Genomic DNA, 15,624 nt, shown 5'->3' with positions numbered 1-15,624 from the left:
CTCCGCATCACAATCCTTTAAAAATTGTGATTGAAGACATCAACACAAAGTTGACTTGTTAAAAATAGAGTACAGCCCTCTTGTTGAAGGAACCTATGCAAGCTGTTGCTTTGCTGTTTTTTTCCGAGAGTCATCTTACAAACCATTTCTACCGTACGCAGAAGTTACACTACATGCCTGTTCTTGCAGCAGGCTGTGGACAAGGCTCTCTATGCAGTAGTTTACTCACGTACAGACTGGCCATGCAGTCTGTGTACAGTGGCAACAGTCGGAGTCTTGTCTTCAGAGCCTCTTATGGAGTCATTGCTAAGAATTGAAGTTATTTTTGGTGTAGACCTGCATATATAGAAAAGACCAAACAAGGGATCCAAGGTCTTAAGGGGTCATTACAAGAAAGCCAATGTAACAAGTCAAAACGATGTATTCCAGCTTTATTGTGGTCAAAGTTACATTTTCGGACCCAGCAGATGATCTTAGTTGGGCTTGAACTAAAGCTGCATATGTTACTAAAAAGCTTCCATCAGAACCCATGAGTGGTGACCTTCAATATTACACATCAGTCACACTGTAAACAGCATGATGACATACACACAGCACATTGACACTTCTTTTAATGACCTACTTATTGTAAGCACAGGTGCAGGTCAGCCTATAGACATTATCAAGTGTAAAGGAACAAGGAAACATCTTTGGAAAAAATCATTCTCCTTCTGATTTTTTACCACATGCTTTGTTGAATGGATCCTTATTTGAGTAACATAAACAAATGTATAACAGGGAAGTGGTAGGAAGGGTAGTGCAATAAAAAATCAAAACCAACCTAAGAAGCCAAGACAAAATTTCAAGGTGTTTTTAGATGTCAACAAGTATGTTAATTGGGGTGCTGTGATCAGGTGAGTTTATAAGTGTACAAGTCTTCTCATGGTTTAGCACCCAAGTACATCTCCAAAGGCCCTAGAGAACCACCTAGGGCCTTAAGATCCTTATGGAGGGGTCTCCTGGTGGTCCCTAGAGTCACCACTAAACATATCGAGGCTGCATTTCAGTTTCATGCAGCCAAGGTCTGGAACAGCCTCACGGAGAACATAAAACAGGCCTCAACCCTGACTATGTTTAAGTCCAGGTTGAAAACATGCCTATTTAGTGGTGCCTATGGCGATTTGTTGTGTTTTAACTACTTTTAATATATGATTTTTTTATATATTTGTAGTGGTTGAAATTGTTTTATTGTGTTTGTATTATTAGTGTTGCTGTGAGGCTCATTGAGTTGAATTGTGTATGAAATGTGCTGTATAAATAAAGTTGTCTTGCCTTGCCTAAATTAACTTTTACACCTTTATGCAAAACAATATTCGTGGTGGAAAACTATCATGGCGAACACGCCATACCCACAGCAAAGCACAGTGGTGGCAGCATCATACTGCTGGCTTGTTTTTCCTCCAGGAGCGAAGAAGCCTATCTAGCAGGATGATGGACATACATAATGGAACACTGCTAAAGAAAAACCAGTGAGATAGAATTCAAACTGGAATGGAGGTCAACTTCCAGCAGGACCACAAGCAGCCAGAGCTACGATTTACATGCCTTAGAGGTGCTTTTACATTATTGAAATTTGTGAAACTGCAATATGACTTTTAAAACCAATGGCTGCACAATCTTTATTGAGCTTATTTTTATTTTGAAGAAGAACAGGCAAAGATGTCAGTCCAGATGGGGAAAGCTGATTTAGACACTGAAAATATAAGTAGTTGAAGTTTGACGATGTACTAAGTTTTGAAGATTAATATAAGTCCACAAATCATGGATATTGTTTGTCTTTCTCTCCACAATGATGCATAACTTCGTGTGAGTTTGCAAGCCAATAAAAGCAGAGAACCCACTGGTAGTGTAGCTTTATTTTAGCTTAAAACAAACACCTTCCATTTGTGGAGCAAGCGGGTCATTGAATGTGTTTTGTGTCTAGACACAGAAATTTGTAGCCAAAATACTGATCTGGTTATAGACATATAAACCTAAAATATAAATGTTCCTTTGAAAAAAAAAAGTTAAGTAAATACTGAATGAAATATAATTGTCACTTTTACAAGCAAACATCAAAAACCTTTCAGATTTGATGTTTAATAAGACTGTCAGTGGATAAATTCTAAAGTCTGCTTCCCAAGTGCCCTCCAAAACATGTATTAATAATCACAATGAAAGTAGGTAAAAGCCCATATTAGGTACTGTGTTTGCATAAATTGTTTAAATATATATCTTAAGCATGGCAGAAAAAACAAAAGTGGACTCTTTAAATAAAAGCAGCACATTATTTCAAAATGTAGGTTTTGTTGAGTAATCCACTAAGTAAATGCAAAAAAATGTGATTTCTTAACTCAGCAAGGAAATGCTGAAATAATGTGGTGCAGTGCTGCAGAACTTCAGGGTTCCGGTCAAAATCATTTCAACACACTGCAAAGGCAAAATAAATCAGAAAAACTCTTTTAATATCCTGTTTGTGCTACATGGCAAATGCAATAAGACATCATGACACACAAGGAAAATACTCTCCAAAATGTTCATATAAACTTTATAAAGAGGAATAGGCTTCTATATCTATATAGATATAGATTTATAGATCTATTATCTATAAAGCATATATAAATATATGTACATAAGAATTTTGTGACCGAGAGATTAAGCTCTGAACTGTGCGTGTGAAGCAATCTGGGTAAACATCACATTTAAAAATCACAATATATTTATGTATCTGGTCAGTGAGGAACCTGCAGTAGAAAATAGCCTTGGTAGGTATAAAACAGATGAATGTCAAAGAGCTGTTTATTCACATTTAACTGTGTAAAGTTATCATGATAAAACCAGCTATTGCACCCCTGAGTCACAGGTTGTGAGCATTAATGCAGAGTAACGAGTATGACCTTCACACTCTAAGGCTTTAGTTTACTTCACTCTGAGAACAATGGAGATGTTCTCACTTCAGTAAAATCTGCAGGCAGGGCATTGGACATAAAGTTAGGGTATGACTAAATAACAGATGGATAGCTTTTTTGTGCACTTTAAAAAAAAAGGAAACATGACAAATAACCACAAATGTTTAAAAATCGCGATCTATGAGGAAGCACTGGATGTTTCATTGAAGGAGTGATGGCACACAACCACTGAACAAATATTACTAAAGACATGTTAAGTGCGAAAAGGTTAACATGAAAAATAAAGAAAAAAACTATTGTAGCACTGTGCAAAAGTACCCATGAATCCTAAATTACTCACATTACATCTTTATATTGTGAGGATCAAGGTCAAGAAGCATAATAGTGCTTCTTTTTTCAATTAAAAATGAAAGCCAGTGTTTTCACCAAGTTTTCTCTTAATGGATCCAGGGCAATTGGTGTGTCATTTAATCTCTGCATAAATGCTACTTTTCTGTGGCTTCAGATTTTCGTCCTGGAACATATTTCAGGTTAAGGTTTCACTCTCCGATCCATAAACCCTGACTTTAAGTCAGCATTGTAAGAAGGAAGGCCTCTTAAAGGAAGCAGAAGAAGCCAACTTTTTATTTTGAGAAAAACTATGTAGATGGTGCCATAAAAACAGAAGTTATCAGGTGTAATGAGATTTCAAATGCATGCTAAATTAATGTTTTGTGCTTTAGAAAACAAACAGTGCATCTAACCTTGAATACCCAAGGGTTGGCAGCATCATGCTGTAGAACAGATTATCTTTGGCAGGAATGGGAAAGTCAGAGCTGATAGAAGGTTGGGAGGAGCATTACAGGGCACCACTGGAGAAAAACCTCTTAGAGGCTGCTTATTTGTTAAAAAAGGCCTAGTTAAAGTCATTGCATATATCTAAATGACACTCAGTGGCAAGAGTTTAAAACTGATGCTCACAGATGCTCTCTATCTAATCTGATTCAGCTATTCAACAAATAGTTCAGAGTCAGGATGTGCAAAGCTGTTAAGAGTCATACCCCCAGCTGGATTTACAGCAAAATATGCAACAGAAATTAGCAGCCCAGCTATGGGGAAACACATTTTAATTAAACCTACAAGAGTATTCACTCCAATTGGTTAAATTAAATCAATTGCATAATAAAGCTTTTCTTTTTAAAATATATTAAACTATGTGCATTTGTGCTACTGCTTTACTTTAAATGTGTCTATAAAATTAATTTTTCACTACATAAACTGAATCCAGTGTGAGATAATGTTTAATAAGCTCAAAGGGTAGGGGTACTTTTGCAAAGCACAGTTAATATGGGGAAATATGGCTCTGTGCTTAAATACATCATTTTTAATTTTCTGTTTTTCTGTCAGATGCCTGTTGTTTTTTTCTTTACACATAATGCAGGGCTTTCTTTTCCACTTTGCTGCCAGACTTATGCTCTGTTATACAAACACTTCTCTGCGTGGAGTTTTTTCCTGAAGGGGCTGCAGCGAGGGGCCAGGCAGCAGCACAGCGGTGCGTGAATCCCCATCCAGCTGTGTGTCCGGCGTGGTGGCGGGGCTGAGCAGCGAATCAAAGTCGAAGCCCCTCAGAGGCTGCAGGGACAACGTGAGGCCCCTTCGAGCTTTGGCAGCACGGTCTGGTCTCTCTCTGAGCTTCAGGATCACCTGACAGAGGAGTAAACTCCCTTTAGATCAGCAAGAAAACAACTAAATTTTCTACAACCAGACGGTCCCGGTCACCTCCACTGGCTGACGCTGAAGGAGGTCCAAGTCAAAGGATGTTCCAAAGAAGAAAGTTTGACGTTTGAAACGTTCCAGGGTCCTCAGGCGGCGCAGGGGATTTTTGCATAAAAGCTGGTTAAAAAATAACAAATTATGACTTTTTAGTTATTAATTTAGTCACACTAAGTCAGAAACATGCTTTCATATTTAGGAAAGACCTCTGTTATTAACATGGAGAGCGATGAACTGAGGCTGAGGGGCATTTCATAAGGAAAACTCCTGACTTTCCTCAGCATACTGCAGTGGTCAGGTTCAGGAGGCACAGGGAACTGCACAGGCACATTAAGACACATTTATTTAACTCTTACAAAGATCTTACATTATACCCAAACCAGAACATTTCTGTTTTTATGGCTAAAATTCAGCTTAGCTGTTCCTGACCTGATTATCATTCAAGACACATTGGAAACAAGGGCTCACCTTCCCAATAGCCAATGAGAAAACCAGAATTCCTAGTGACCACCAATCGGCTGCGTGGTTGTATGGTCCACCGCTGAGCACCTCTGGGGCTGCAGAGCAGAAAAAACATCGTAACACTCTTTCATTATTTTATTTTTATACATTCTCACCCTTACTTCAGAACAAAAAAACAACCCTCTAAATATTGGTGTATTCACGCATTTTAGCATGCACAGCTCTGGCAGTTTTTCCTTACCCATGTATTGGATGGTTCCACAGATTGTAAAGGCTCTGCCTCCTCTTTCTAAGCGACGGGACAAACCAAAGTCAGCAAGGCGAAGGTGGCCTACAAAGGATAATTTTCTATGAATCATTATAAGCATCTACCGAGATTCCCTATAAGACATTCAACAGTTACAAAAAAAAAAAACTGCACACATCCTATTTTAATATAACATAACCTTATTGTTAAAAGATTAAAATGTGAATAGACAGCAAAGACTCTGCAGTAGCCCCTGTGCTCAGAGGTTTGCTGCCCTCTGCTGATTCACTGTTTCACTCACCATTGTCTGTCAGCAGGATGTTCTCCATCTGGAAGTGAGAAATTAAATTTCTTAATGTGTGTCTAATTGTATGTTTAAACACATTGTTATAACATCTGTCATCTTACAGGTTTCAAAATAGCATTTCAATGCAGTGGAAACAATAAAAAACATCAAATATCTAGAAGGAGATCACACATAAGGTGGATGAAGATGGAGAAGAAAGATGGAAGTCATTCTGAATGTTAAAAAGTCTTTGAATTTGAAGCCTTATCCATTGATTATGAATTGGAGCTTTTATATATTTTTCCTTATATTTTACCTGCCCACTCTCAGTTTATTGCACTGTGGTTTTAAAAAATTACTGAGAAAAAAATGGGCAAAAATAAAAGAATAAACCGAATCCTGCTATTATCAGTTCAAACGTATTTAAAAATCACATTTCAATGAACCACAGTTACAATCATATTCTACATTTAATGTAAAGTTGCATATAAGGAGCATTGTGGATATTTTAGGACTAGTATAGTGGTGAGTGCAGATACATTATTTTATGATTTTTGTTAGCTTTTTGAAATCAATGCCAATAAATGTAACTCAGTTTTAGTATATGTGTTTTTTGTCACTTTTGAATGATCTTTGTAATTTCCCTGGTCCCCTCTATCCTCTTTCGTATTGTCATCTTTGTCTCTTCATTGCTGTTGTGGCTGTTGCAAGTTGCTACCTAAAACAGATACAGCATGTACTGCATGTAACATTTAAAAACCATCATTTGAAATATAAATCCTAAGAAGTCAATTTGTTGTGAAATTTAATGTATAATCCCCTGATAGAATGGAAAAGCTGCTCTTTATTTGCATATATTAGTAGGTTCTCTATCAGGCTTACACAAAGTTATGAACAGCCTTTGTAAAAAGCCTAAAGAGCTACTTGTGCTTGCAGAGCCACAGGCTGCAGAACCTCTGGCAGAGGCAGAAAGGACAGAAAAACAACCGTCTTTACGAGGATTAACAGAAACAAAGTTTCATATCCGCACAAAAGATGCAACAAGTAAATAGATCTGCTTTGCACACTGATTAACAGAGTATTCAGTTTGCAGGGTCACGTTAAATCAAGAAAAATAACTGCTTAGTAAGCTCTGTACAAAAATACAGTAAGATGATGAATGAGGCAAATAAAAAGCCAAACTAGGTCACATCTGAAAGATTCAAAGAGGGACAAGAGGTGAGAGAAAAACTCTCAAATAACAAACCTCATATATAAAATATAAGTTTTCTTTCTTAAATTCACAAAATGATGTGTTTTCATTTAATTTGTCACATATTTATTTATAGAGGGTTAAAATTATAGGCCCAATGTAGCTAATTGTTTGTCTCACCTTTACATCTCTGTGGATGATCCCAAAGTCATGCAAGAACCCTGCATGAAAAAAGGGAACAAGGTTAGTGTATGAAGAAAAAGAATAAGCAGGGGTTTCAAACTTTTATCTTATCAGGACCAAAAATGTTGGAAGTCCTTCTGGGGCAAAAAGTTTCAATTTTTATTTGATTAAAATAGCAAAAGCTATTGTTTAAAAATGAACAAGCAACACAATGAAATAATCATGCAATATTTCATTGAAACAAGCAATGCAGTCCAATTTATTTAGAAACCAGATCTGTAAGTCCTTGTAGACTAAGGATCTGAAACTCTAGCAGCTTTGCCTGGTCAAAATTAACTGATAAAGGGTAAAAAAAAGGTGTTGCAAATTAAACTTTTCATTTCAAGGTTTTAACTTTACTGTATCTTTTTTGGAAGTAACATTTGAATCCTAGGTTTAATTTTAAATGTGTATCTGCATCAATGGCACACTCAGTTTTCTAACTGTGATCAAGGGCCACCGAAAATTCCTCTTAAGGAATGTGGATGCACTCCGGCGCACACTGGCACAGCTTTGCTCTAAGATGACTTGTTGCTTTAATCCATAGCAGATCCTGCAGCAGTTCAGTTTAACCATTTTGATAATAACTACACTTAGACCAAAAAGAAAATGTTTAAAACCGGTTGAAATATTTTTATAACTTTAACCTTATTCTAAATGATCAGAAGCGTAGAGAGCAATCAAAGAAAATTATCAACTTTATTTGCTGTTTGGAGTAATAATCTTAATAGGGATGATGTGTAGAGCAGTTTGGGTTTTGGGTGTCTAATAATATCTAAACACTTATTTTTACAAGCAGAATGTATAGATTTGTTATATAACATGAAAGATTTTTATTTGGAAAAATAAACTATATTTGCTTTCTCTAAGACTATTGAACAATGATTTATTGGTTAAAAAACAAACAAAACCCCCCCCATCAAAATCACCTGACTACGGTGCCTTCAGGTGCTTGCTGTGAAAGAAAAGATTTCCAGAGATCTGTTTTTCAAATCCAGGTCTTAAAATGTTCTATTTATTTTTTCTAGCCTTGTTGTCTTATTAAAGGAAAAGTCCGGTCATATTCAGAATACAAACTTCTGAAAATACTTCTAATAAATATAAATTTAGAACATACTGTTTGATAAATGTTAAGTTTTTTTAATTAAGAGTAATTTTCATTTGAATGTTCTTTACTGAGGGCATCCATGTTTGTCAAAGAGCACTACTGTCACCTACAGGTTTGTGACGTCATGTGTGGTATCGGCTGTTGAGCAAGTCCCAGTGCTGTATCTGGTGTTTGTCAAAACGCGCTATCATCCAGGTCATCATGAAAACATTCTTCTTCAAAATGTTGGCTACATATTACGTGTTTTTTCTCTGGCCAGAAGTTCAATGTCTAATCTTCCCTCTTCAAGTTGGAAATCCAATGACGAAGCCATCCGTGCAGGATCATGAATCGGAAAGGTGAAATAACTAATGTTTTTTCATTTTTACCCAATGTATTGCAACATCCAACTGGCATGCATGTGGGCATTGTCTGTTTAACTATAGTTCTCGCAAATTTCAATGAAGACCTCTCAAAATCTTATTTAATTGTTGTTGATTGCAGATGCGTCTAGTAGCTTCCATCGATTTTGCTTGTAAAGCAGGGAGAATGGGGCTAGGCTTACCGCACCCTGATGTCACTGCCAGAAGAGGTCAGGAGTGAGGTGTTACTATATTTGGGCAAAAATGTCCGATCCTGGACTCAGTGATCTTGTGGAAAAAGTATTATTTAAATTTTTTTACTGATTAACGCTAAATTCATTCAAATAATAGCGGACATATAAGTTTTAGTTATAGTTAATGATCCATTTATCATTCTTTGCTGACCCGACTTTTCCTTTAAGTAATATTATTCCCCAGTTTATAAGAAGTATAAATATGTTATATAAATATATATTTTGAAGCACTGAATGCAAAGGATATAATTTAGCTAATTTAAAGACAAACACCAAATAACAGTGAAATTAAATGTAAAGATAAAGGCCTATTTTTACAGTAAAACCAGCAAAAAACTAATATATTGCCTCACATTTGATAAAGCGCAACACCTTCAAAATAAATTGTAATTCCCAAGACCTACATTTTATATTCCTACATGTTTTTTTTACAAATGAATCCTGTATCCCGTTCAACTAAAAGCAAAATAAAACAAACTTTAACTTTGTGCTTTAACTTTTATATAAACATATAATTAGCATAAATAACATATTTATAGTAATATGTAGCACACAAACCTAGAGCACATCCCAACTCTGCTGCAAATATCCGCACGGTTTCCTCTGAGAACTGACCAATCATCTGCCAGTAGGTGTAGAGGTCCCCTGTACTGCAGTAGTCGCACACTGTTGAAGCAGAATGGGTTTTAAAGGAATAGTACACCCAAAACATGATTAGCCTTCATTTTCTACTCACCCCCATGCTGAACAACACTCTGGAGTACTTTTTTGATATCTCAAATGCATCTGGAGATCTTGGAGACTTCTTGCTGTCTGCTGACATTCAAATAATGGAGGTCTATGGCGCCCGAGACAGAAAGGTCCACAAAAGTCCACAAAAACTTGTCAATATTCCTCCATACTGCTCGTCCAATGTAATCCAAGTGTCCTGAGTGGGTAGCATCCAGAATTTACTCGAAACGAAGTCATTTAGAACGTTTTAGAGCCTAAACAGTAGTGTATAGGATTTCCTAATAGCGCCCCCATGCGCGCTCACGATTCTACGGAAGCCGGCAGACCAAACCAGCGCATTCAGCTCGGCAAAGAACTCATGCTCTTCCTCAACACTGAAGTCCTCAGACATTTTTCTTTCGTTGTTTCTTTCTTTGCACAGGTAAACAGCACATTTCTTCTTCTACGCTTGCATTATCGGCAGACCAGACGCTGAATGCGCACTTCCTTCCGGTTTGGTCTGCCGGCTTCCGTAGAATCGTGAGCGCGCATGGGGGCGCTATTAGGAAATCCTATACACTACTGTTTATGCTCTAAAAACATTCTAAATGACTTCGTTTCGAGTAAATTCTGGATGCTACCCACTCAGGACACTTGGATTACATTGGACGAGCAGTATGGAGGAATATTGACACGTTTTTGTGGACTTTTATGGACCTTTCTGTCTCGGGCGCCATGGACCTCCATTATTTGAATGTCAGCAGACAGCAAGAAGCCTCCCAGATCTCCAGATGCATTTGAGATATCAAAAAAGTACTCCAGAGTGTTGTTCAGCATGGAGGTGAGTAGAAAATGAAGGCTAATCATGTTTTGGGTGTACTATTCCTTTAAAATGAGCCTCGACAGTTTGGTGATATGAGAAGCAGTGAAGGGCAACATAAAGAGGAAATAAAGAGACACTGGTGGAAAACAAGAAGATGGGAAACTTGTGTTAAAGGGAAGAACATTAAAGCAATTTTCCAAAACATAATAAAGGAGATGCTCTTCCGGTTTTGTTTAAACAAGTAAGCTGCAGCAACTATGTGAATAAAAAAAAGCATTCTGGTTTAAATCATGCAGTGGAGCCCTTCCCTTTTGATTGTAGCATGTGTTTTTATTGCACAGCAGTTGTCTTTTAACAGGGGGTGGGGAGGCGGACTAAGTGGGTCACACTTTCTGAGTCAGTGAATAATTACGGGGAAAAAAAGGGATAAATTCTCTGGAGGGAGAGAGAAGAGCAGCACAGCTGCATGCTGCAGAGCTGGCATGGTGAGGAGGCAACTACAAGCTTTAGTAGGTTCTAGGTGTTGAGTTTGGGATTGTGGGGAGATAAACATGGATAGAACTACTAAATAAGGGACAGAAGGCAAAGAAAGGGGTTCTTAGGTTGTGGATCTGGGTAGGAGTGGGTCACTGCTAGCTGGCTGACTCACTAATGTAAAGGTGGCGCTGAGTTTGCCAGCAGTCCTGGAGGTCGAGGACAAACGGGTGGCGAACCTGACTCTGCGGGGGCAAAGGTTAAAAATTAAAATCTGTAAAAAGCTCAATCATGAGGGTCACTTTTTTGCTCAATGGTTTTAACAGACTTTTTTCTTGTTGTTGTTTCTGTGTGTCAGAAATAAAACTCCATTAGGTCTTAGAGACGTTCAAACTTTTAAAATCAACGATGGAACTATAACGTAAATAAAAGGCACAAGCAGGGGCGGATGTACCATTAGGCAAAATTAGGCAGTAGCCAAGTTACTGGAGGCCCAATAAAACTCCCTTTACATGTAAGGTTAATACAGCTTTCACTTATTTGTGCACAATAATTATGTTTTTGATAAAAATCCTTTCTCAAAAATGCTATCAGAATACTTATAATATTAAGTGTGTCTCGGAGCCCCCATGCCTGTCTTTACCTAGGGCCCCAAATTTCCTAAATCCCCCTCTGGGTACCAGACAAAAAAACTCTTAAAAAAATATATTCTAAATGTAAACCTTACTAAGCAGGAGATACAGACTGCACATGAACTTACTGAAAGAAATGTTCATGCATCTAGAGAAAAATGATCGGAATATTTTTGAAGACCTTACAGAATTTGCTTACCTGAACTATAACTTCCTCTTTAGACTGCTCCAACACCGCCAGTCTTAAAATCTCTGATTTAGGTATAACCTGTGGGACATGAACACCGTGCTGAATAAAACAGATAAAGCTAAAGTGCTAATTTAGGGTCCTTTCATAGCAAAACATTGGGTATTAAACATTTAAAGTCAACATATTTTACTAGAGGATTTACAAATATACTAAGTGTAAATCTGCTTAAATGTTGGAGTTAATAGTCAGTGAAAATTTTGATAGCCATGCAGTGTTACTTTTACACTCTAGGTTGTTGATTAGCCGCCAGTCTCTGAGAGATCTTCTGAATTTTGACACTAAAATGAGTAAAATTAACACTGAAAACTTGACACTGGCTATAGAGTAAGTTTTACTCTATTTGGAGTGGGACCAAATGTTATCTGAAAGAGAGTTATATTCAATTCTGTAGGTGTTAAAAATGTTTCACTGTGTTGGAGAAAATTTATCAGACTGCATTTTTCATTTTATGTCAGACTAACAGGATCAAAATACAAACAGACATATAGATTTTTTTTTACATAAAAGAAATAATGAAAGGGGTTGAAATGTGTGTTTGTAACTTGAAAAAACATGAAAAGGTTCAAATAAAAAGAGGTTATGGACATGTTAAACGGTAAAATACTACAGTGTAAGGAGGAACCAAGGTGTTAAACAATAAAAAAGTAGATAAAAAAAAAAGTTTTTGTGAATTAATACTGTACAATTGCATTGCTTATACACTATATAACTTTACAGTCATATACAGTAATATGCTTAATGTTGTTAGATAAATAATAACCTATGGTGAATGTGAATTTCTGACTTAAACGATAAAAGCAGTATTTATTTCCTAATCCTAATAGGCCAAATAAAACCATTTAAAATAAAGATTAAAGCAGACTCACCTTTACAGCATATGTTTTCTGTTTGGACTTGTCCCTCACTTTTAGAATGGGACCAAACGAACCTTTAGCGATGTAACCAAGCACCTTGCCAGAAGAAAGAGTAAAGATCGAGTGAGGAAGATAAAGCAGACTATAGACTATAGTAGAGGAGATTGTTTTTTGAACTGTGATTTTTACCTGAAAGTGTTCGTGTCCTGGCACAGGTCTGTGGGGGAATTCAGGCAGAAACATGGTAACGAACCCTGGAAGGCTCCATTCTCCCCTCGGCCTGCCCAGACCCACTCCCGCCAACCTCAAGACATGCTCAGGGACCTCAGGGGCTTTGCCCTGGAGCATCCGGCGCTGGCCCAGACGGAGGGCTGGTGGGGCCAGGCGGCAGAGGCCTGCTGGGATAGACAGGCCCACACTGGAGAGGAGACCTCGCCATCCTGATGTAATGTGCTCATCCTCCACCCCTCCGGCGGTCCTCTGACAAATTAGAAGCACAGGAGCAGAGATATTTTTCAAAATTGTAAACAATCAGAGATCATTTTAGGATTTTTATCCTCTTTGCATTTTTTATTTATATTAAATTATAATTTTCAACAGTGTTTCCTTTAATTTTACCTGTTCTAAGGTCATTAGGTGTACTGTTCCCTGTGTGTGGTCAGTGATTTTAGTCTCTTTCTTTCTCAGAAGACCTGGACATTTTATTGATCTCAATGAGAAACATAATGCACAAGTATCCCTATAAAGACCATAAAATAGCTTGAACTTGAACAACAACAGATGACCATTTTTCACTGCACTGAAAACAATAATGCAACCGTTTTTGGCATTTACCTAATCATATTTAGTACCTTTTATAAAACACAATTGTTTTATGTTAGCAGGATATGAAAAAACAATTGTGTTAAAGTAACTAAATATGATTAAGTAAATGCCAAAAGCAGATGCATTATTTTTTTCAGTGGTTGTTGAGTGTTAATGTTGTGTAATTTACATTTAGAAAATCACTGTTATTCCTTAATTGTGCACCTAATTTATTTTTATTTTACAGTTGTAACATATTTAGAATACCAGAACTAATTCTGTTTGTATACAGTCCCACAATTAATGCCATTTATTTACCCCACACAGTGAATTATGAAGAAGCAGAGAAGTAGGCCTAAATATTTCAAATTACAAACAATTGGTAGGTAGAATTATTTTCTTTTTTCCTTTTTTACCATCATGTAGTTCTTTAGTTTGGAAAGGTTAAAATGATCTCCATTCTGGTTGTGGAAGAATCGTATCCTGGAGACCAGCTCATCGCCATAGAAACAGGGAAGCACGTAGAACGTGACACCTTAACAACAAGGAGTTCCATTCCACTCACCTTCCTGGTTTTACTTCCGTCTGCCCCCATTGCTCCTATTAGTATTATCGGGGTGTCGGGACATCAGTGTCTGATGCTCCTTGGCCAGGCGCCACAGGACATCTCTGTCCCATTTCAAGCGAAAAGATTGTTCTCAAATGAACAGTCTACAGATCCTGTCGATATTTCTCACCATCATCGGCTTTGACCTTCCTGTGCAAAAGGGAAAAAAATATATATACGAGGGATATTGCGACATAAAAACAAGTTAATCCCGAATGTGGGCAACGTCAGAGCAAATCCGCCCACACATCGACGGTTTTAGACGTGTGGCTCCCTCTGCTGCTCAGTATCATTAAACTGTATTATGTCTTCTGGGTCATTTCACACAGGGCTGGACTGGGCAGGGGCGTAGCCAGAAGTTTTTTTTATAAGGGTTGCCAGGCAATAACCAATGTACACTGGGGAGGGCAAACCTCAGGGTCAATCTACACTTTTGCATCAGGAAAATCAACAAACGCAACATCCATATTTTCTAAATAAAGACAAACTATACTTTACTACAGCCTTTACTAACAAATAGACGCATATATATTAACATCCGTGCTTTCTAAATAAAAGGTATAGTGGATACAAGTCTTTCAGGTTAGAGTTCTGGGGCAAACATCTCTTCCTTTGTCATTACTTACCTACTTTTATCAACAATTATTCTGCATAAAATGTATATGTACAAGTACTTATATAGACACAAATTGATTATTAAGTTTTTAATAAAATAGTTATTTATCTATGATTTCACTGAAGACTCCTTGATGACTTTCAGAGACATAATTTTCTCTTTACCCCCTATAACACAAAATCTAGTTCTGAAAAGAGCATGAATTATAATCTTTAATGTTAGTATATTGATGTGCACAATTAACCACATTGTATTTGTTGTCAAGTAATTGTTAATATATGAAAATTTTTAATGTTTTGAATACTTCACTTGAGAGTATTACTGCTGCCACCATCTGTATTAGAGGGGAAAAAATGGTAGGGGTGGCCAATGATTAGTTACGTGTGGCCATGGCCACCCCTGGGACTGGGTTCAAAAAATGATGCGTAGCAACAGATATACATGCAATTCAGAGGTTTCAAATAACTATAACCTTTTCATTCAGACGAGAGCCTTTTTCTGAATGTTGTTTGAAGGATAAAGACCCTTTTTTTAGTATAAACCATTGTTTATTCTTTGTTATATTTATAAATGATTCAATAAAGATTAATACATTACATATTTAATGTTCAGCCCAAAGATAAAATGCCCTATATGCCCAGTGGCCAGTCCAGCATTGATTGAACAGATCTAATTTCCAGAAACCAGAAGTGTGAACATAGATTGCTTTGAGGTCGTTGGACTCAATAAAGAGCTCTACAAGGACAGTCCATTTAATACCCATCCATCTAGGGACATGTTAGGGCTGAGTGGGGCTGCATGTGCTCACCAGAGATAACGCGACTGAGAGCAGTGCACTTGTGCTCTGAGAAGGTTTCCACGTACCTGGTTCGATCCCCACAGCCTGCACACTGGGTCCCTAAGCAATCTCCTTAACCCCACACTGCTCCCTGGGCATTGCACAATCGCACCCCACATGTCATCTCAAGGCACTTTACAGTTCAACCAGATCATACAGTCAAATTGATTCAAAGATACGGTCCTCGTGAAACATATCATTGAACATATTGTCACTTCCTTCAT

At 37.4% G+C, this 15,624-nt stretch overlaps 1 protein-coding gene across 1 annotated transcript; it reads right to left on the bottom strand.

Annotated features, from left to right (window-relative positions):
- Nucleotides 1-2,464: 2,464 nt before the first annotated feature.
- Nucleotides 2,465-14,229, bottom strand: rskrb (ribosomal protein S6 kinase related b). The gene is made up of 13 exons (XM_038273915.1): nt 13,905-14,229; nt 12,725-13,015; nt 12,548-12,631; nt 11,631-11,699; nt 10,975-11,044; nt 9,350-9,457; nt 7,047-7,087; nt 5,690-5,717; nt 5,383-5,472; nt 5,148-5,236; nt 4,886-4,996; nt 4,686-4,799; nt 2,465-4,610 (listed from the first exon to the last, which is right to left on the bottom strand). The coding sequence occupies exons 1-13, from the start codon at nt 13,932-13,934 to the stop codon at nt 4,386-4,388; spliced, it is 1,350 nt and encodes a 449-aa protein (XP_038129843.1). The 5' UTR covers nt 13,935-14,229; the 3' UTR covers nt 2,465-4,385.
- Between the last annotated feature and the right edge of the window lie 1,395 nt (nt 14,230-15,624).

Source organism: Cyprinodon tularosa, unplaced genomic scaffold, assembly GCF_016077235.1.
Source record: "Cyprinodon tularosa strain WSP-4 unplaced genomic scaffold, ASM1607723v1 ctg9, whole genome shotgun sequence".
Classification (NCBI taxonomy): domain Eukaryota; kingdom Metazoa; phylum Chordata; class Actinopteri; order Cyprinodontiformes; family Cyprinodontidae; genus Cyprinodon; species Cyprinodon tularosa.
The sequence above is the reverse complement of the archived record's forward strand: the minus strand, read 5'-3'. Positions and strand labels throughout refer to the sequence as shown.

Coding starts and splice junctions, on each gene's coding strand:
- rskrb (XM_038273915.1), bottom strand. CDS start 13,934: ATGGGGGCAGACGGAAGTAAAACCAGGAAG. Junction 7,088..9,349: donor AGAGTTGGGATGTGCTCTAG/GTTTGTGTGCTA, acceptor TTTTTCATGCAG/GGTTCTTGCATGACTTTGGG. Junction 5,718..7,046: donor TCATCCACAGAGATGTAAAG/GTGAGACAAACA, acceptor TCTCACTTCCAG/ATGGAGAACATCCTGCTGAC.